Here is a 23,588-nt window from a genome sequence, read left to right on the forward strand (position 1 = left end):
GTAATGTGTGTGCAGGGAGAGAATATGGAGGGATGACCTAGGGATAGATGTATCTGGCAGTACAGGAGGACAGCTGTACTGTGTGTGCAGGGAGAGAATATGGAGGGATGACCTAGGGATAGATGTATCTGGCAGTACAGGAGGACAGCTGTACTGTGTGTGCAGGGAGAGAATATGGGGGGATGACCTAGGGATAGATGTATCTGGCAGTACAGGAGGACAGCTGTACTGTGTGTGCAGGGAGAGAATATGGGGGGATGACCTAGGGATAGATGTATCTGGCAGTACAGGAGGACAGCTGTAATGTGTGTGCAGGGAGAGAATATGGAGGGATGACCTAGGGATAGATGTATCTGGCAGTACAGGAGGACAGCTGTACTGTGTGTGCAGGGAGAGAATATGGGGGGATGACCTAGGGATAGATGTATCTGGCAGTACAGGAGGACAGCTGTACTGTGTGTGCAGGGAGAGAATATGGGGGGATGACCTAGGGATAGATGTATCTGGCAGTACAGGAGGACAGCTGTAATGTGTGTGCAGGGAGAGAATATGGGGGGATGACCTAGGGATAGATGTATCTGGCAGTACAGGAGGACAGCTGTAATGTGTGTGCAGGGAGAGAATATGGAGGGATGACCTAGGGATAGATGTATCTGGCAGTACAGGAGGACAGCTGTAATGTGTGTGCAGGGAGAGAATATGGAGGGATGACCTAGGGATAGATGTATCTGGCAGTACAGGAGGACAGCTGTACTGTGTGTGCAGGGAGAGAATATGGGGGGATGACCTAGGGATAGATGTATCTGGCAGTACAGGAGGACAGCTGTACTGTGTGTGCAGGGAGAGAATATGGGGGGGATGACCTAGGGATAGATGTATCTGGCAGTACAGGAGGACAGCTGTACTGTGTGTGCAGGGAGAGAATATGGGGGGGATGACCTAGGGATAGATGTATCTGGCAGTACAGGAGGACAGCTGTAATGTGTGTGCAGGGAGAGAATATGGAGGGATGACCTAGGGATAGATGTATCTGGCAGTACAGGAGGACAGCTGTAATGTGTGTGCAGGGAGAGAATATGGAGGGATGACCTAGGGATAGATGTATCTGGCAGTACAGGAGGACAGCTGTAATGTGTGTGCAGGGAGAGAATATGGAGGGATGACCTAGGGATAGATGTATCTGGCAGTACAGGAGGACAGCTGTAATGTGTGTGCAGGGAGAGAATATGGAGGGATGACCTAGGGATAGATGTATCTGGCAGTACAGGAGGACAGCTGTAATGTGTGTGCAGGGAGAGAATATGGGGGGATGACCTAGGGATAGATGTATCTGGCAGTACAGGAGGACAGCTGTAATGTGTGTGCAGGGAGAGAATATGGGGGGATGACCTAGGGATAGATGTATCTGGCAGTACAGGAGGACAGCTGTAATGTGTGTGCAGGGAGAGAATATGGGGGGATGACCTAGGGATAGATGTATCTGGCAGTACAGGAGGACAGCTGTAATGTGTGTGCAGGGAGAGAATATGGGGGGATGACCTAGGGATAGATGTATCTGGCAGTACAGGAGGACAGATGTAATGTGTGTGCGGGGAGAGAATATGGAGGGATGACCTAGGGATAGATGTATCTGGCAGTACAGGAGGACAGCTGTAATGTGTGTGCAGGGAGAGAATATGGAGGGATGACCTAGGGATAGATGTATCTGGCAGTACAGGAGGACAGCTGTAATGTGTGTGCAGGGAGAGAATATGGGGGGATGACCTAGGGATAGATGTATCTGGCAGTACAGGAGGACAGCTGTAATGTGTGTGCGGGGAGAGAATATGGAGGGATGACCTAGGGATAGATGTATCTGGCAGTACAGGAGGACAGCTGTAATGTGTGTGCAGGGAGAGAATATGGAGGGATGACCTAGGGATAGATGTATCTGGCAGTACAGGAGGACAGCTGTAATGTGTGTGCAGGGAGAGAATATGGGGGGATGACCTAGGGATAGATGTATCTGGCAGTACAGGAGGACAGCTGTAATGTGTGTGCAGGGAGAGAATATGGAGGGATGACCTAGGGATAGATGTATCTGGCAGTACAGGAGGACAGCTGTACTGTGTGTGCAGGGAGAGAATATGGGGGGATGACCTAGGGATAGATGTATCTGGCAGTACAGGAGGACAGATGTAATGTGTGTGCAGGGAGAGAATATGGAGGGATGACCTAGGGATAGATGTATCTGGCAGTACAGGGCAGGAGGACAGTTGTAAATTGGGTACCATCAGTAGTTGTATAACAAGGTGGCATGGTAAATGCAAAGTGTTACTTAACTCTAATATCAGCCAATATGATGATTTTATTTTTCTTTGAGACAAGCCATGTTTTCATAATATCCCTAAATCATCTAACTAACTACATTAATTTACTGATGGTCATGCAGTGATCCCGCTGAATGCTGGTCTGCGGCAGAGAGAGTCTGCAGAGGTCATGACGTCATAGTAAATACAACCATTCAGGTGTTTTAAAATAATGACATTTATTTGAATGCAAAAACATACAATCATTAATAAAGAGTTCTCCTATTGGTAAACCTTGCCCAGGAAAGATGGTGCAGTGTAAGGCATGGCGGGCTGGGTCAGGCTCTGACGCAGATCAGGACACCGCGGGTTCCTCCCGGCCCTACGTGACACACTCCAGTGACTGAAGGAAATCTCATTTGTGCTCAACATTTAGAGGGGATTCAAATGCCCATTATAGCCAAACTTAACATTTTATAGATGCACTTATAAGTTAGCACTAATTTACTATAAAATGACTTTACAAACACCACCTGAAATCTTCCATAAAGTGCCACTATGAAATAGTATTACGTGTACCCCAGTAATAGGGGGGGGCACAAAAACCTTGATATGGGGGATCTTTACGATGCGAGGGGGGGGGAATAGAGACGGAGAGCCAATATCACAAGCACACCAGTAACACATTACACAGCCGGAACGCCTGCCTGTTCCTTTGGTCTGTAAAACGAATAGTCCACACCGCACAACCAAATCATTTCATCTGTATAGGACGCACCTCACAGGCGGCAAAGTCACCAGATCCGGGTGTGCCCTCCCTGTTTATCAAGTGTATTGATTGTAGCAAAACCTCACCCGTGCCTGTGGAAGCCGACTCCTGAATGCCTGATTAGACACTGCTGCCTTTGGATGTCGAGGACTTGCACACGGCTGCTCCCAGTAGCTTGTGGAGTGGAGTCTGTATTATAAGGTAGAGTTTTGCCCGTCTGGATCCGTGTCATTGTTGCCTGGCGTAGGATGATTGGGTAAGATGTCCAGCTCATCCACTTGAGGTGCAGGGTGCATGACCACCAGCTGGTCCTGCGGGATGTCAGCAGCGGCAGCGGCCAAGTTTGTGATGGATTTACTTTTAACACACTGAAAGTCCACGTGCCTGCTCTTACCCTCTTCCTTCTCCCAGGACATCCGGATAAAGGGTCGCTGCACGTAATTGTAGATGACCTCGGGACGGCCGCCAGGCCTCTTTTTCACCTTCTCCTTGTATGTTGGGTAACCTGGAGGTGAGAAGTAATGGTGAGATATCGCTCTCACAAGAACACACTGCCACAATCAGTACAACCCAATGCCTAAAGGCACAACCAACAACCAGTATTTGGTAATGGGTTCAATTCCCACTATGGCCCTAACTGTGTGCAGTTTGTATATTCTCCCTGTGCTTGCGTGGGTTTCCTCCGGGTACTTAGATTTCCTCCCACACTCCAAAAATATACTGGTAGGTTAAATGGAATCCAACAATAAATTAACCCTAGTGTGTGTCCACACTAGCTAGTGCCAGGGGGCCAGTCATGGCGTTATCGTGTCCGGTACCAGGATTGTGCCCAGCACTCAACCCCCAGAAATTCACCTGTGACTTATGCCCGGGTCGAGTCACAATAGGGTGGATGCACCACAACTAGCCCCCTGGCATTAGTTAGCATAGATCTCTGCTTGCACCCTCCAGAAATCCACTGGTCGAGGGTTTACAGCCTCAGCAATTCAACAGCTCTGGGAACTTAACCTGGGAGCTACGTCCCCACTAGATTAAATTATCCCTAAAGATAGCAAGCTCCACGGGCCAATTAGTCTCTGTAAATCGCAGCAGAATTTGTATACGCTATATAAATATACAGGTACATTGGTCTTGGCACCGTCGTTCAGGTGTGTACCCAGCTTAAGCCATGAGTATACAGATGTACAGGATGTGCTAACGATCCTTTTCTCCTTGCTGGCAACATTTCATCCATACTATGACTAAAGGCCCCCATACATCAGCAATTGATTGAAGCAATCGTGCAATTTGCAATTGATTGAAAAAGGGAAAGATTTTTATACACAATCGATTACAAATTGAACGATTGCTGCAATCAATCTCTGATGCCTTTAGTTGGAGGTGACAGAGATATGATCCTCTGTCAACTTGAACTAAAATGGATTAACAAGTAAAATTCACTTCTACCTTACAGTCTCAATGAATACTTTCTAAGAGTCTGTTCCTTGTAATGTTGTCATCCAGCCTTGTGACTTATTTTTATTTCAGTTTGTTCTGTGATAACTTAAGATGACCCAATATGATGTATTTTTCCATGTTGTATTTCTACACTGATGATCGTGTCGTCTGCCGTCTTGCTGGCAGCTCAGTCGAAGCGTCATTATTCTGTGGTCACTTATACCACTTTCACACAAAAAACATAAACAACCCGGCTTTTACTCCGCATTTGACGCATGGGTTTTTGTCGGGCCCAGCCTGTACCCACCTCCACTTAGAAAGGCAAATTGCCAGGTCAAGCATTTGGACCTGGTAATTTGCGGATCAACCTGGGTATTTCTTCTGTGTGAAAGGGTCAACCTGGGTCGCAATTCCCGGGACTTCAGTCCAGGTAAAAAAAGAGGAGCCACACTAACTGCCAGAGATGATTGGCAGCACTTGGGGTGGCAGTTGGTGAATGAATATGATCTGTGCTGCAGCCAGGATGAGACAGTCAGGACATTGCACAGGGGGAGGAAACATTTTAGCCCTTTTCACCCCCTTAGGAGTCGAAATTAGAAAAATCCCTTCTTAGTGGGCACTTACGTCATGGAAGGAATATACTCCCCGATATTCATGTTTCTAGGTCCAGGGGTTTGGGCCGGGCATTCAGCAGTCATTCAGGACATTTGATTATTTTATAGCTGACGTATGTAGAGGGAGGAGAATGTGTTACTACAGGGGTGAGCGGGGGTAATGTGTTGCAACAGATGTGAGGGAGGGGTTATATTTCTACACAGGTGAGAGAGGGAAATGTCAAATGTGTTACAACACGGGCGAGGGAGGCAAATGTGTTAGTACACAGGTGAGGGAGGGTAATGTCTTACTATAGCAGCGATGCATTACTATAGAGGTGAAGGATTAATGTGTTATTGGAGAGGTGAGATTGAAAGGGAAACAAATATCTAAGGTCCACCTGGGTGACACCAGGTACGTCAGCTAGTACAGGGTGCTTCACTCGCTATTGGCCCCAAAATTTTTCTTATAACTTTTAAAGTGCTTGATGTAAAATTACTGAAATGTGACACAGACATACAGTGCCTTGCAAAAGTATTCACCCCCTTTGCATTTTTCATGTTTTGTTGCCTTACAACCTGGAATTACAATGGATTGTGTGAAGGTGTGCATCATGTCATTCACACAACATGCCTACAACTGTGACGTTGTGTTTTTTCTAATATTGTGAATCAAACAACATTTAGGACAACATAACAGAAAACTTCAGCGTGCATAACTATTCACCCCCCTAAGGTCAGTACTGTGTCGTGCCACCTTTTGCGGCAATTACAGCTGCCAGTCGCTTTGGATAAGTCTCTATGAGCTTGCTACATCTTGCCCCTGGGATTTTTGCCCATTCCTCAAGGCAAAACTGCTCCAGCTCCTTCATGTTGGATGGTTTCCGCTTGTGAACAGCAATCTTCAAGTCTGACCACAGATTCTCCATTGTATTGAGATCTGGGCTGTGACTCGGCCATTCCAACACATTTACATGTTTCCCCTTAAACCATCGAGTGTTGCTTTAGCAGTATGCATCGGGTCATTGTCCTGCTGGAAGGTGAATCTCCGTCCCAGTCTCATATCACAGGCAGACTGACACAGGTTTTGCTGAAGAATATCCCTGTATTTAGCACCATCCATCTTTCCCTCGACTCGAATCAGTTTCCCAGTCCCTGCTGCTGACAAACATCCCCCCAGCATGATGCTGCCACCGCCATGTGTCACTGTGGGGATGGTGTTCTCGTGGTGATGGGATGTCGGGTTTGCGCCAGACATAGCGTTTTCCTTGATGGCCGCAAAGAACAGTTTTAGTCTCATCTGACCAGAGCACCTTCCTCCGTACATTTGGGGAGTCGCCCACATGCCTTTTGGCAAACTCAAATCGTATCTTCTTATTTTTATCACTAAGTAATGGCTTTTTTCTGGCCACTCTCCCATAAAGCCCAGCTCTATGGAGTGTACGGCTTATTGTGGTCACATGCACAGATACACCAGTCTCTGCTGTGGAACGCTGCAGCTCCTTCAGGGTTACCTTTGGTCTCTGTGCGGCTTCTCTGATTAATGCCCTAATTGCCCCGTCTGGGAGTTTTGGTGGACGGCCTTCTCTTGGCAGGTTTGTTGTGGTACGATGTTCTTTCCATTTGATGATGATGGATTTGATGGTGCTCCGGGGGATCATCAAAGATTTGGATATATATATTTTTTTTTTTAATAACCCAGAATTGTACTTCTCAACAACTTTGTCCCTGACGTGTTTGGAGAGCTCCTTGGTCCTCATGGTGTGATGCCTCTTGCTTAGTGGTGTTGCAGCCTCTGGGGCCTTTCAGAAAAGGTGCGTTTATACTGACAGATCATGTGACACTTAGATGTCACACAGGTGAAAGGGGGTGATTACATATGCACATGCCAATTTTCTGAATTTAATTTATAAAGATTCTTTTTTTTATACGTAATTTTCTCATTTCACTTCACCAAATTAGACTATTTTGGGCAGATCCATCACATAAAATTCAGATAAAAAAAATAATAAAAAGTTACAGGTCGTAATGTAGCAAAAAAGGTAAGAAGCCAAGGGGGTGAATACTTTTGCAAGGCGATGTGACCAGTAAGGATGGCGGTTTGTGTGGTTCCCCTATTTGAACTTTGGAGTGCGCTGCAGCCTCACCTGACTGGAATGTCAATTACCTTAAAAGTTATAAGAAAAACTTTGGGGCCAACAGCGAGTGAAAGCTCCTGTATCATACCTAACCCACTCCCCCATGCTCCGTCCTCACCGTCTACCTCATCTCTGTCACCCCCGTCTGTCTGCCCCTCCCTTTTGTAAGCGCTCACGAGCAGGGCCCTCTTCCCTCATGGGCTTCTCCTTCCCTTACTTATACTATCACTTACTCCTAAGTCCCTACAACAGCACCTAACACTTGGTAGCTGACACCCTGCTGCTTATTTAAGTGTTATGATCGCTATTGCAGCAATGTGTATATACCATGCCCTTGTCCGTCATTGTTTAGTACTGTTAATAACAGTCTTTCTTGTGTGTTTAATTGTTTATATACTTTGTAAGGTGCTGCAATAAATGAGGGAATATAAATATATAAATATATATATATATATATATATATATATATAATTAATCTCAATCCACACTCCTTTGCCATCTCTCTCCTCTGGAACTCACGCCCCCAGTCTATACGACTCACTAACAGTTAGGGAAGCCAATCCTGGGATTCCCGATCCAGAACGAACGTTTTTGAGTCCCAAAAATACCCAGAATTATAATCATTAAATGCCAGGTATTACAGGACTGAAAGCACACTGGGATAGGGGCAGTAGTATAATACTTCCCTTCCGCTCCTCTCCGGCTCTCCCAGTAGAATAGATGTCCCATGATGCAGTTCTCAGTTACTGATAAGCTGGGAGTGCACAGCACGGTGACATCACTCTGCGGCATGCTTCTAGCCAATCAGTGACTGAGGGCAGATCCAGTCTTACCCCCTAGACCAGCTGTGGTCAAACCAGTCCTCAAGAACACCTAACAGTTCATGTTTTCCAGATCACCTGTACAATGTGTCAGGAATGAATGCACCACATTTTTTTTAAAGTGTCAGTTAGTGATGACTACACCTGTGCACCAGCTAGATGGCCTGGGAAACGTGACGTGTTAAAGGTCCCCGATGACCAGGTTGGCCACCCCTGTCCTAAACTGTCACGAGCAAGAACCCCCACCTGCGCTATCCCTGTCTCCAGTGTGCTCCCTCCACAGTCAGTGGATCTGATCCTTTCAGCCCGCGGTACCCAGGTGCGGTCACCAAGCCATACGGTTATTAACAGGGTCTCCAAAAAACCAATGATTATAACAATAAAAAATTATAATAGTCAATACCGGAAAAAAAAAAAAAAACCCAGCAAAGTAGAAGCCAGAGTTGTATTGATCACTAGGAGGGGAGGTGAAGGGAAGGGCATGAACAAGCAGCGGTACACTCACCTTCTATGCCCAGACGGATCTTTTTAAGGCCTCTCTCCTTCAGAACTGACTTTGCAACATCTCGGTTTTCAATGTATTTAAAAAATCTGTATAACTTGGTGCTGTAAATAACTGAACAGACAGACACACTATCAAACATGTACACAGTATATAGTTATATACACATATAGGGGCACAGTATATAGTTATATACACATATAGGGCCACAGTATATAGTTATATACACATATAGGGGCACAGCGTAATCTAGTTATATACACATATAGGGGCACAGCGTATTCTAGTTATATACACATATAGGGGCACAGCGTATTCTAGTTATATACACATATAGGGGCACAGCGTAATCTAGTTATATACACATATAGGGGCACAGCGTATTCTAGTTATATACACATATAGGGGCACAGCGTAATCTAGTTATATACACATATAGGGGCACAGCGTATTCTAGTTATATACACATATAGGGGCACAGCGTATTCTAGTTATATACACATATAGGGGCACAGCGTATTCTAGTTATATACACATATAGGGGCACAGCGTAATCTAGTTATATACACATATAGGGGCACAGCGTAATCTAGTTATATACACATATAGGGGCACAGCGTATTCTAGTTATATACACATATAGGGGCACAGCGTAATCTAGTTATATACACATATAGGGGCACAGCGTATTCTAGTTATATACACATATAGGGGCACAGCGTAATCTAGTTATATACACATATAGGGGCACAGCGTAATCTAGTTATATACACATATAGGGGCACAGCGTAATCTAGTTATATACACATATAGGGGCACAGCGTAATCTAGTTATATACACATATAGGGGCACAGCGTATTCTAGTTATATACACATATAGGGGCACAGCGTATTCTAGTTACATACACATATAGGGGCACAGCGTATTCTAGTTACATACACATATAGGGGCACAGCGTATTCTAGTTACATACACATATAGGGGCACAGCGTAATCTAGTTATATACACATATAGGGGCACAGCGTATTCTAGTTATATACACATATAGGGGCACAGCGTATTCTAGTTATATACACATATAGGGGCACAGCGTATTCTAGTTATATACACATATAGGGGCACAGCGTATTCTAGTTATATACACATATAGGGGCACAGCGTATTCTAGTTATATACACATATAGGGGCACAGCGTATTCTAGTTATATACACATATAGGGGCACAGCGTAATCTAGTTATATACACATATAGGGGCACAGCGTAATCTAGTTATATACACATATAGGGGCACAGCGTATTCTAGTTATATACACATATAGGGGCACAGCGTATTCTAGTTATATACACATATAGGGGCACAGCGTATTCTAGTTATATACACATATAGGGGCACAGCGTATTCTAGTTATATACACATATAGGGGCACAGCGTAATCTAGTTATATACACATATAGGGGCACAGCGTAATCTAGTTATATACACATATAGGGGCACAGCGTAATCTAGTTATATACACATATAGGGGCACAGCGTATTCTAGTTATATACACATATAGGGGCACAGCGTATTCTAGTTATATACACATATAGGGGCACAGCGTATTCTAGTTATATACACATATAGGGGCACAGCGTAATCTAGTTATATACACATATAGGGGCACAGCGTAATCTAGTTATATACACATATAGGGGCACAGCGTATTCTAGTTATATACACATATAGGGGCACAGCGTATTCTAGTTATATACACATATAGGGGCACAGCGTATTCTAGTTATATACACATAACAAGAGATATGGTAAGAACTTACCTTTGTTATCTCTGTTTCTACGAAGTCCATAGGGTCCACAGGGTTGACCTTGGGGTATAGCTGGATCTGGATCCACGGGCACCACGCAGTTAAAGCTTTGCTGCTCCCAGGATGCACTTGGGTCCGTCCTCCTCTATACCCCGCCCCGGAGGAGGAGACTAAACAGAGAGAAGGAAGACTGGAACACACAAGAAACCATACTCACAGAAATGGGAGACGGAAAACCGGTGACCAGTCACACAGCCCATATGAAGCCAGGTGCGTCAGGGCGGCCGCCCTGTGGACCCTATGGACTTCGTAGAAACAGAGATAACAAAGGTAAGTTCTTACCATATCTCTTGTTTTCTACTTCAGGGTCCATAGGGGGTCCACAGGGTTGACCTTGGGGATGTCCCAAAGCAGTTCAACTAAGGGCGGGGACGCTCCTGTGCTGAAAGGAGTACCCGGCGCCCAAAGGATGCATCCTGAGAGGCGAAGGTGTCAAACGCATAAAACCTCAAAAACGTCTGAATTGAAGACCAAGTAGCCGCCTTACACAGCTGAACAGCGGAGGCGCCACGTCTAGCAGCCCAAGAGGGACCCACAGAACGAGTGGAATGAGCCTTAACAGAGGCTGGCACAGGTAAACCCTCCTGCGCATAAGCCTCACAAATAACTGAACGAAGCCAACGGGCTAACGTTTGCTTGTTGGCAGGCCAACCCCTCTTGTGAAAACCGAAGAGGACAAACAAAGAATCCGACTTCCTAACCGAAGCAGTCCGGTCCACATAGATTCTAAGTGCCCGGACCACATCCAAGGAAGCCTCACCAGCAGAAAGATCAGGTGACTGAAAAGCTGGCACAACAAGTTCCTGATTAATGTGGAACTTTGAAACCACTTTGGGCAAAAACTCAGGACGCGTGCGGAGCACTGCCCTGTCCTGGTGAAAAATCAGAAAAGGAGGGCGACAGGAAAGCGCCCCCAATTCTGAAACCCTCCTGGCCGAAGCAATTGCCAGGAGAAAAATGGTCTTAAACGTCAGCCACTTGAGCTCCACCGACTCAAGCGGCTCAAAAGGAGGACCCTGCAAGACCCTCAGTACCACCGTCAAGTCCCACGGAGCCACCGGAGGCACGAAGGGAGGCTGGATCCTGAGAACACCTTGGAAAAAGGTGTAAACATCTGGCAGTGTAGCAATCCGTCGCTGAAACCACACGGACAAAGCAGACACATGAACCTTCAGAGAGGTCAGGCGTAAGCCGAGGTCCAAACCCGATTGAAGAAATTCCAAGATTCTGGAAACCCGGAACACCTGCGGATCATAGTTTCTGGATTCACACCACTGAAAATAAGTGCACCACACCCTGTGGTAAATCCGCGCGGAGGCAGGCTTGCGTGCCCTAAGCATGGTACCAATCACTGAACTGGAGAAACCCCTAGACCTCAAGACGGCTGTCTCAAGAGCCACGCCGTCAAAGACAGCCGACCCAGATCCGGGTAAAGGCAGGGCCCCTGAGACAACAGGTCCCGACGCTGAGAAGAAGGTACGGAGCGTCGATGGAGAGGCACCTCAGATCGGAGTACCAAGGACGTCTGGGCCACGCCGGAGCCACCAGCACGAGCGTGCCGCCGTCCTGCTTGAATTTCCGCAGAACCCGAGGAAGTAAGGATATCGGAGGAAACAGATACGCCAGGTGAAACGTCCATTTCACCGACAGAGCGTCTACCAGACAGGCGCCTGCGTCTCTTGTCCTTGACCCGTAAACGGGCAACTTGTGATTGTGACGGGAGGCCATCAAGTCCAGCTCCGGCAGCCCCCACCTGTCCACGAGTAGCTGAAACACCTCTGGGTGAAGCGACCATTCCCCGGGATGCACATCGTGACGGCTGAGGAAGTCCGCCTCCCAATTGAGGACTCCGGGAATGAAGACTGCCGAGATCGCTGGAACGGGACACTCCGCCCAAGCAAGAATGCGAGACACCTCCGACATTGCTGCCCGACTGCGAGTTCCCCCTTGGTGGTTGATGTACGCCACCGTGGTGGCGTTGTCGGACTGCACCTGAACCGCCCTTCCGTGAAGAGCGGGGCCGGACGACTGCAGGGCCCTGTACACAGCCCGCAGTTCCAGGATGTTGATGGGGAGAAGTGCTTCTTCCGCGGACCAACGACCCTGAAGCGATAATGAGCCGGTCACTGCCCCCCAACCCCGAAGACTGGCATCCGTCGTGAGCAGGACCCAGTCCGGGATCCAAAAGGGGCGCCCCTCGACCAGATGCACCGTCTGAAGCCACCAAGCCAAAGACTGCCGAACCTCCGCGGACAACACCAGCATCTGAGAGCGGATCCGGTGAGGTAACCGGTTCCATTCCGATAGAATCAGCCCCTGCAGGGGCCGGGAATGGAACTGGGCAAATTCCACCATGTCGAATGTCGACACCATGGACCCCAGAACTCTCATAGCTGAATGGACCGACAGGCGGCAACTGCTCAGGCAACTGTGTATCCGCAGCTGCAGGGAGGAGACCTTCTCTGGAGTCAGGAAAATCCGCTGCTGACGAGAATCCAGCAGGGCTCCCAAATGAACCATCCGCTGTGATGGAATCAGGGAGGACTTCTTCCAGTTTATCAACCACCCGTGTGCTTGAAGACAAGCAATGGTCAGGTGGAGATGTCGAAGAAGCACCTCCGGGGAGCTCGCCAGCAGCAGAAGATCGTCCAGGTACGGCAACAGACGTAGACCCTGACCCCGAAGGTGGGCAGCCATAACCGCCATCACCTTGGTGAACACCCTCGGAGCCGTGGAAAGGCCAAAAGGCAACGCCCGAAATTGGTAGTGATGGTTCAGGATAGCAAACCTCAGATACCGCTGATGTGCCGGTGCTATGGGCACATGGAGATAGGCATCCTGGATATCGAGGGAGACCATATAATCCCCGGGTTCCATCGCCAGAATGATGGAACGTAACGTTTCCATCCTGAACCTGGGAACTCTGAGGTATCTGTTCAGAGACTTCAAATTCAGGATAGGGCGATGAGAACCATTGGGTTTCTGTACCAGAAACAGAGTAGAATAGTACCCCGTCCCGCGCTGAGACTGCGGAACGGGAACAATGACCCCTGCTTGTAGCAAGGATTCTATAGCTACCTGAATCTGACCAGCTTTGGTCTTGTCCAGAGAAGGACTCGTACAGAAAAACTGGTGGGGCGGCCTGAACCGAAAAGACAGGGCGTACCCCTGAGAGACTACTTCTCGAACCCAGGCATCCGTGGTGGTATTGTGCCAACACTGGGCGAATTGGAGAAGTCGGCCTCCCACTCTGGGGTCCCCCAGAGAGAGGCCCGTCCCATCAGGCAGCAGGCTTATCCTCCTGCTTGGAAGAAGGGCGCCGAGCACTCCATGCCTGCTTCTTGGGCTTGGGTGCGGCCTTGGTCGCCGAATGTCTCGGGAAGGACTGGCCCTTGGCCTTACCCTGAACCCGAAAGGACCGAAAGGCAGAGCTCCTCACTTTAGCCGGCGCAGAGGCCGAAGGGAGAAAAGCCGACTTGGACTTAGCCAAAGTATCCACTATTCTGTCCAAATCCGGACCAAATAGTAAATCACCATTAAAAGGCAAGGCCTCCAGACCCTTTTTTGAATCTGCATCAGCCCTCCAGGACCTCAGCCACAGGGAGCGCCGAGCAGATACCGCTGCAGCCGACACCCTAGAAGTGAGCAGGCTGGCATCCAAAGACGCTTCCCCAATATAGGAAGCTGCATCCCGCATCTGTCCCACTAACGCTCTCTGGATATCCGGAGCCTCATCAGGAAAGGTATCCTCCAAGGCATTGGCCCATGCCTCAATGGCTTTAGCCACCCAGGAGATAGCCATGGACGGGCGAGCCACCGCCCCGGAAAGAGAATAAATGGACTTTAAACAAGTCTCCACCTTCCTGTCCGTGGGATCCTTCAAAGAGGAGATAGACGGCAATGGCAACGTCGCGCTTTTGATCAAGCGGGTAACGTGGGAATCCACCGCCGGCGGAGTTTCCCATTTCCTGCAATGAGCTTCAGGAAAAGGATAGTTCGCCACCAACCTCTTCTGTGGATGGAACCTCTTACTAGGTAATTGCCAGGCCGCCGCCATATGATCCGATAATTGATCAGACAGGGGGAACACAGTTGAGGTCACCTTGGCCTTTTTAAAATTAGGAAACTTCGACCTAGGAGCCGGCGCATCATCCTCAACATGTAGGATAGCCTGCACCGCCCTAACTAAGGCTGGAACATTAATGGAGGACTTAGCTTCCACCTCCTGCCCCATGACATCAGAGTCAGAGTCCTCATGGATTTCTCCATCATCTGAGGACACTTCCGAGTCCGACAACTGCGCAGCTAGTGAACTCACAACCGGACGTTTAGACACCCTTGGTGGCACATCACCTTGCAACATGGACTGAAACGCCGAGGATGAAGCCGCCAGACTCTGTACGGAGCTGGATAGAACATCCACCCAAGGCGGAGGAGCCGTCGGAGCAAAACTCTGCAAAGGTACTACAGACTGACACGTCCCTGGGGAAGACTGCACATACACAGGCAGTCCCGAGTAAGGACCCACAGTCTGGGCCCCGGGGGAAGACCGCAACATTTGTGGAACCCTCGGGGAATGGGGGATGGTGGGCTGCGGTAACGCCCTAGAAGGGACCGCTGATGGGACCGACAACCGGTCCGCAATAGACGCCAGCACCTGTGAAAACATCGCCCAAGGAGGGTCCTGTGATACAGGGGGGTTGGAGGGGCCCGGTACCAGCTGGCACCGCCCGCACAGACCATCCTGAGATAAGTCCTCCCCATCAACTCCAGCAGCACAGCGTCTGCAGGAAAATAGCACAGGAGCCACAGAGCGCTCAGTCTCCTCATCAGACATGATACCGTAAATCACAAGAAACAGGTATCACCAGAGGAATTACGGTTTTAACACCCGCGCACTCACCAGTATGCGACACAACAGCCCAGATATGGTACTGTGTAGCACACAACAGTATGTGACTGACCCCACAAATACGTGTTTTATATAAGTGAGGGTCTCAGAAAAACGCCCTTCCCCCACACACCTGCCGGGCCGTAGGAGAAGGAAAGGGATAGGTATAAGCTGAAAGTAAAGGAGAATAAGTCACAGACAGGCAGCACTAGCAATAGTCACATACAATGCAGAAAAGTTATACTCACTGCACCTTCCGCTACAATCAACCGCCCAGATTCAGTGTCTGGGAGGGCTATAGCGCTGTGTACACTGTCCTTTAGCAGGGGAGAGGTACACAGGGGGACCGGTCCACTTGATACCGCCTGGGAGTCTGCGATGTGCCAGTAAAGATGGCCGCCGGAGACCTCAGAGGAGGAGTGGCCGAGAGATAAGAGCAGCTCAGCGACGCCAGACTGCTAGTTGAAAGGCGCGCTGAGCTGAGGGGAGGAGCCGCTAGACAGGGAAGGCTGCCTCCCCTGGCTAGCAATTAACCCCCGGGTTGCCGGTCCCGCTACCAGCCTGATACCCTGGTGGTCTAGCGGACACGCGGGGTATTCCTCAATTGAGGGGGAGCCCGCCGCCGCCGCTAGCGCCTCCGGTCTGTCCCCAGAGACCGGAGGCTCCTGACTGCATTGAAGTATCCGCGGGCCGCCGCACGCGGCGACCCGCGGCTTACCTGATCCCCGTCGCGTCCGGCAGCAGTCAAGGGAGTCCCCAGAGCCCGGCTAGTACAGGCTCTGGGGTCCCGCCGCGATCCCCAGAGCTGTACTGGCGGCGCGGCGCCAGCGGGGAGAAGGAGCGGCAGCGTGGACGTCCTAAAGGACAGTCTGATGCTGCCGCTCTAACAGTGTAAAAAAAGTAGAAAAAAATAAAAAATTTCTCTTTTAAAATAAAGCTTAGGGGCTGCTCCTGCAGCCCCACTGCGACAGGGTGACCCGACTCCGGCCGGGCACCAACTAAAACTGAGGTGCCTGTGGCCGGGGCGGGGTATAGAGGAGGACGGACCCAAGTGCATCCTGGGAGCAGCAAAGCTTTAACTGCGTGGTGCCCGTGGATCCAGATCCAGCTATACCCCAAGGTCAACCCTGTGGACCCCCTATGGACCCTGAAGTAGAAACAGGGGCACAGCGTATTCTAGTTATATACACATACAGGGGCACAGCGTATTCTAGTTATATACACATATAGGGGCACAGCGTATTCTAGTTATATACACATATAGGGGCACAGCGTATTCTAGTTATATACACATATAGGGGCACAGCGTATTCTAGTTATATACACATATAGGGGCACAGCGTAATCTAGTTATATACACATATAGGGGCACAGCGTATTCTAGTTATATACACATATAGGGGCACAGCGTATTCTAGTTATATACACATATAGGGGCACAGCGTAATCTAGTTATATACACATACAGGGGCACAGCGTATTCTAGTTATATACACATACAGGGGCACAGCGTATTCTAGTTATATACACATACAGGGGCACAGCGTATTCTAGTTATATACACATATAGGGGCACAGCGTATTCTAGTTATATACACATATAGGGGCACAGCGTATTCTAGTTATATACACATATAGGGGCACAGCGTATTCTAGTTATATACACATATAGGGGCACAGCGTATTCTAGTTATATACACATATAGGGGCACAGCGTATTCTAGTTATATACACATATAGGGGCACAGCGTATTCTAGTTATATACACATATAGGGGCACAGCGTATTCTAGTTATATACACATATAGGGGCACAGCGTATTCTAGTTATATACACATATAGGGGCACAGCGTATTCTAGTTATATACACATATAGGGGCACAGCGTAATCTAGTTATAACAAGAGATATGGTAAGAACTTACCTTTGTTATCTCTGTTTCTACGAAGTCCATAGGGTCCACAGGGTTGACCTTGGGGTATAGGTTGGGAACCAAATCCGGGCACCACGCAGTTAAAGCTTTTAGCTCCCAGGATGCACTGGGTCCACTCTCCCTATAACCCCACCCCCAAGCCAGAGGCACCTCAGTCTGTAAGTAGCCAAAGGCCGGAGGAGGAGAGAAAAAGAGAGAGAAAACTGGAACACTCAATAACCATACTCACCGAAATGGGAGACGGAAAACCGGTGACCAGCCACACAGCCCATATGAAGCCAGGTGCGTCAGGGCGGGCGCCCTGTGGACCCTATGGACTTCGTAGAAACAGAGATAACAAAGGTAAGTTCTTACCATATCTCTTGTTTTCTACTTCAGGGTCCATAGGGGGTCCACAGGGTTGACCTTGGGGATGTCCCAAAGCAGTTCAACCAAGGGTGGGGACGCTCCTGTGCTGAGAGGAGAATCCGTCGCCAAAAAGGAAGCATCCTGAGAGGCAAAGGAAACCAATGCCTAGAACCTTAAAAAGGTGTGGACAGAAGACCACGTGGCCACCTAGTAAGGCAAAACAGCCGAGGCGCCACAGCGAGCCGCACACGAGGGTCACATGGCCCGAGAAAAAACAAGCATCAACAACAGGAAGGCCTACCCATGGGTAGGCCCCTGAGGAAGACCTACGAGGCCATCCAAGCCAACATTTGGTTATAGGCCGGCCATCCTTTCCTGTGAAAACCAGAAATCTCAGACCACCAATAAGGAGTCCGATTTCCGTAAGGAACCTGAACGGATCACATAAATCCAAAGAGGCCAGACCACAGTCAATGAGGCCACACCAGCCGAGAGGACTGGGGACAGAATGGCCGTACCATAAGTTCCAGAATAATATGGAACCTGAAAACCACTAAGAAGAAACACAGGGCGAGAGCAACTCCCACCCTGACATGATGCCCTCCAGAAGAGGGAGCCACATGAGAACGCTCCCCATTCAGACACTCTCCTGGTTGATATAAACACCCTGGGAGAAAGAGAGAGCCTAAGCAATAGACCATGTAATGGCTATCACAACCAGCGGTTCCATTGACTGTCCCCGGAGGTAACGAAGAACCACTACTTACTCCCAAGGAGTCCCTAGGGAGGACAAATGGAGGCATAATCAAGAAAACACTCCAAAGGATGAACTGGATACCAGAGTGAAGCAATTCCATATCTTAACCATACTGACAGTGTAGAGATCCGCACTGTCAGGAAGACCAGGCCAAGTGTGAAACCCAAGCCAGCCGGAAGGAATGCCAGAATATCTGGAAATCCTGGACACCGGAGGATTGTATCGACAGGTACAATACCATAAGATTTATGGCTGCCACAGTTTGTGGTAGGTCCCAGCAAAAGCTGATCCATGTGCTCTAATCATTCCAACGATGACAAAGCCAGGGAAGCCGTAAGACCACTGTAAGGACACAGTCAAAGACAAACGACCCAGGTCCAAGGCAAAACCAAGGACCCTGAGACAACAGGTCCGGGCAGTGAAGCATCAGGGATGGAGTATCGATGTAGAGACTCCGAAGATCCAAGTACCCCTGACATCTGGGGCAATCAGGAGCCACCAGCAGGAAAGCATCTCCGTCTCGATTGAAAACACTTCCAAAGACCTCGAGGAAGAAGGGAGACCGGAGAACACAGGTACACAAAGTGGAAGGACCACTTCACCGACAAAGAGTCGCTGAAGTTTGCTTCAGAATCCCCAGAGCTGAACTGTAACACCATAGTGTGATAAAGTCAGAAGGCCATGAGGGTCACCTCAGGGGGGCCCCCCCTGCTCACCAGGAGATGAAACCTCTCTTGGGGAAGAGACTAGTCCCCGGGATGCACGTCGTGACGGCTGAGGACTCCCGCTTCCCAATGGAGAGCTCCTGAAATGAACGCTGCCGAGATGGTCGGGAGGAGACCCTCGGACTATGTCCGAATATGTGACATACCTGTCATTGCCACCCAACGAACAGTGTTGCTAAAAAGGAAGCCACTGTCCTGACCCTGTCGGACTGAACCTTTTCAGGTTCACCGGGAAACAAGAGTTATGCCAGAGTAAGTTAATTGACAGGGTGGAATCGACAGACGTCCAACTGCACTGAAAAGGATTCGATCCAGACACTGTCCATAGCAAAGAAAACCCTGGACGAGATGGCCATAGCCACCCGGACAGGGACCGACTTGCCTCCGGAGAGAGCATCATCGTTTGAACAGTTATCCGACAGAAAAAACTCATTCCATCTGGAGATGAGCCAATTATGGAAAGGCCTGGAATGGAACTGAGCCCATTCCACCATGCATCCCAGAGTGTAAAGACATCTGTCGACTGCGCAGACAACCATGTACTCCTAATGGAAGAGAGGAGATTCCGTCTTACGCCAGAAGAATTCTCAGATTCTGAGAATCCAGCAGGGATCCTAGATGAAGAATACCCAGAGAGGGATGCAGGGAGGACTTTTTCCCGGTTGATTAAACGTCTGCACCCTGAAGAAGCCACAGTCATCCTGACCTGGCCGTAAAGTACCCCGGTGATCCCGCTAAGAGCAGGAGGCCGTCCAGGTACAGGAGCATTGGGATATACTGAACAGAAGAACTGTCAGAAAATCCAAAACGCTGGTAAACCCCTGTGGGGCTGAGGACAGTCCCAACAGGCAGAGCCCGAAAAATTGTAAGTGTTGCTGTGATACAGCAAACCTCAGCCCATGCTGAGGAAAGGTCTCTGTAAGTACCCGTAGGCACGCGTCCTGTATATCCAGTGATACCCTAAAGTCCCCAGGTTCCAAACATCGTATGATGGAGCATAGGGATTTCCTCCTGAGCCCAGGTAGCTTTAGGAACTGGTTCAGGGAATTGAGACAGAGAATAGGCCAAAGAGGACCATTCAGCCACCGCACCAGAAAGAAAACAGAACAACCAGTCCCTCACTGAGATAGTGGGGATGGCCTAATTAGCTCCGCTTACCGCAACAACTGCATAGCTTTCTGGATCTGTAAGGCCCTTGTAAAGAGGGCGTACCCTCCTACCCACGTAGCCGCGGCAACTTGACACTAATACCGGGCGAACTGAGAAAATCGGTATCTCCCAGTTGTAGGCCTGTCCCGTCAGACTGAAGAGATATCCGTAGGTTCAGAAGCAGGATCGGCTGGCAGTCCAGGCCTGCTCGGTACTGGATATGTCGGCCCTTGTAGATGCCGACAGTCTATGAAGAAACAGACCTTTAGGCTGACCCAGAGGACAAAAAAGACTTAACAGACTTAGTCTGAGGCCTTGTAGTGGGCATAGCTGAAAGCGGTAAACTTGTCGTTAGTAATACTGCCAATGTTACTACAATCTTGTCAAGGTCAGGACCAAACAATATCAACCCTAAAGATGGTATCTGCACCTCTGCATTCCCAGAGCGCAGCCATAGGGTATTACGGAGGATACAGTCGCAGCCGGAACTCTGAAAGTTAGGAGACTGGTATCCAATATATGCATTTCCACCTATGACAACAGCATATATTACGTGAGCGACCAAATACATTTGAACCCCCGACGTGTTGGAGGGGAAAAAACGTTACAAATGCATCAACCCAATATGCAATAGTATTAACCAACCATGCTATAGCCATGGTAGGATGGGTAACAACTCCTGAAAGCAAGTATACTGATTTCAGGCAGAGTTACCACCTACGGATCCGAAGAATCCGACCACGCAGGAATGGGAGGCGTAGTAACGTCTGTAATCAGACGAGTAACACGCCCATCCCCCCCAGGAGGGGCTCGTGATGACCCTCAGGGAATTTGGGACAGGAGGCCAAACACTGTTGTAACACCTCCTATCTGGCAACAGCCAGAGTCCCGCTATGCGATCCACCCGCTAGTCAGCAACAGGTAACCCGAAGGCACGCAATACTGAGGGTGTATGATACAGGTGCAGGTCAACATTCACTCTAACCAGAATGGACCTGCTACCAGCCCTAAAGCAGGGATAATAATACCTGAAATAGGCTTCCCCCCGTGTAAGAGGGAAAGAGCCCCGAACAGTACCCAGTTCACGGCAGAGCCAACTGGGAAGTAACCACAGGGCGTCAACCACGCCAATTAGCGTTTCGTAGAAAACGACATCCACCCAGGGTGGCTGTTGTGGTAATCCCTGCAAGGGGAATGACAGACTATTGTGGCACCAGGGGGAATTCATATACTGCGAAAAACCCCTGCAGGGAGCGGTAGTCTGTGTCACAGGGGAAGAGTGCAAGAAGCTGCGAGATACCCTGAGATGAAAAGGGCAGTATGGTGAAGTAACCCCAAGTGAGGTACAACAATGGGGCCCGCCCGGCGATCCGCAATTGAGAGGATCCCGAGAAAACAAACCGCCCAAGGGGGTCGTGAAAGGGGGCCGGCACCAGATGACGCCACCTACAGAACCCTTTATGAGTCAAATCCTCCGCACTAACACCTGCAGCACATGACTTGCAGGATAGTAAAAATGGGTGCAGTATAACGCTCTATCTCCTGGTCAGACATATCTGACCAATCTTGGCGGAAATATTAAGCAGCACTATACTGGTCCTGACTGATGCCAAAAATTAGCTGCAGGGACCCATTTTCAGCGTATGCAACACACAGTTCCATCTAAAATATGGCAACGTGCAGCACGCAACAGTATGTGACAAACCACACAAATATTAACAAGTATATAAATGTGAGGTCTCAGAACCACCCTAAGTACAGCTGTATTAGGGCAGATAAAGAAAAGGGATAGATATACACTGACAGGTGAGAGAATAAAGTACAGTCAGCACTAGCATAAGTCACATACCATGCAGATATACACATATATACATATATATGTCATATAATATACTGCACTATTACACTGCATTCAACTGCCCAGATTCAGTGTCTGGGAAGGCTACAGCGCTGTGTACACTGACCTGATGGTGATGTACGCAGGGGGACTGGACTCACAGCCATCCTGAGAGATTTCTGCTGCACCACAGAGATAAAATGGCCGCTGGAGACATCAGAAGAAGCGTGGCCCGCGGAGGAAGCAGCTCAGCGACGCCAGACTATGGATACTGAAAGGCGCGCTGAGCTGAGGGGAGGAGCCGCTGTAACAGGGAAGGCTGCCTCCCCTGGCCGGCTATTAACCCCCGGGACGCCGGCTCCCTGCACCGATCGTTAAGTCCCTGGTGGTCTAGTGGACACACGGGGTATGGGGGGCCCGCCGCCACTGCCGGCGCCTCCGGTCTGTCCCCTGAGACCGGAGGCACAGGACTGCATTTGAAATGCGCGGATCACCGCAAGCGGTGATCCGCGACCTTACCTGCTCCCCGTGGATCCGGCAGCAGTCCTGGGCGCCCGCAGAGTCCGGCTAGTACAGACTCTGGGGTCCCGCTGAGATCCCCAGATCTGTACTGGCGTCTCAGCGCCAGCGGGGTGACGGAGCGGCAGCTTAGACGTCCTATGGACAGTCCGACGCTGCCGCTCTGAAGAGTCCAAAGTCCATGGAAAAAACTTTGTCCCTAAAAAAATAAAATAAGCTTAGGGGCTGCTAATCAGCTCCCCCTGCGCTAACGGTGACCCGACTCCGGCCGGGCACCAACTTAAACTGAGGTGCCTCTGGCTTGGGGGTGGGGTTATAGGGAGAGTGGACCCAGTGCATCCTGGGAGCTAAAAGCTTTAACTGCGTGGTGCCCGGATTTGGTTCCCAACCTATACCCCAAGGTCAACCCTGTGGACCCCCTATGGACCCTGAAGTAGAAATACACATATAGGGGCACAGCGTAATCTAGTTATATACACATATAGGGGCACAGCGTAATCTAGTTATATACACATATAGGGGCACAGCGTAATCTAGTTATATACACATATAGGGGCACAGCGTATTCTAGTTATATACACATATAGGGGCACAGCGTATTCTAGTTATATACACATATAGGGGCACAGCGTATTCTAGTTATATACACATATAGGGGCACAGCGTATTCTAGTTATATACACATATAGGGGCACAGCGTATTCTAGTTATATACACATATAGGGGCACAGCGTATTCTAGTTATATACACATATAGGGGCACAGCGTATTCTAGTTATATACACATATAGGGGCACAGCGTAATCTAGTTATATACACATATAGGGGCACAGCGTATTCTAGTTATATACACATATAGGGGCACAGCGTATTCTAGTTATATACACATATAGGGGCACAGCGTATTCTAGTTATATACACATATAGGGGCACAGCGTATTCTAGTTATATACACATATAGGGGCACAGCGTAATCTAGTTATATACACATATAGGGGCACAGCGTAATCTAGT

At 49.1% G+C, this 23,588-nt stretch overlaps 1 protein-coding gene across 3 annotated transcripts in view; it reads right to left on the bottom strand.

The window, feature by feature from the left end:
• Positions 1-2,508: 2,508 nt before the first annotated feature.
• The window catches only part of BTBD10 (BTB domain containing 10), a 67,591-nt gene continuing 46,511 nt past the window's right edge, over positions 2,509-23,588 (bottom strand). For all 3 annotated transcript variants that reach the window (XM_088458936.1, XM_088458937.1, XM_088458935.1), the window contains exons 7-8: positions 8,552-8,662; positions 2,509-3,562 (exon numbers count right to left, since the gene is read on the bottom strand). In XM_088458936.1, coding sequence (XP_088315062.1) covers positions 3,252-3,562; positions 8,552-8,662 — 422 coding nt within the window. In that variant the 3' untranslated portion in view covers positions 2,509-3,251. The remainder of the gene's footprint in view (positions 3,563-8,551; positions 8,663-23,588) is intronic.

Source organism: Taudactylus pleione, unplaced genomic scaffold, assembly GCF_031769625.1.
Source record: "Taudactylus pleione unplaced genomic scaffold, aTauple2 ptg000875l, whole genome shotgun sequence".
Classification (NCBI taxonomy): Eukaryota; Metazoa; Chordata; class Amphibia; order Anura; family Myobatrachidae; genus Taudactylus; species Taudactylus pleione.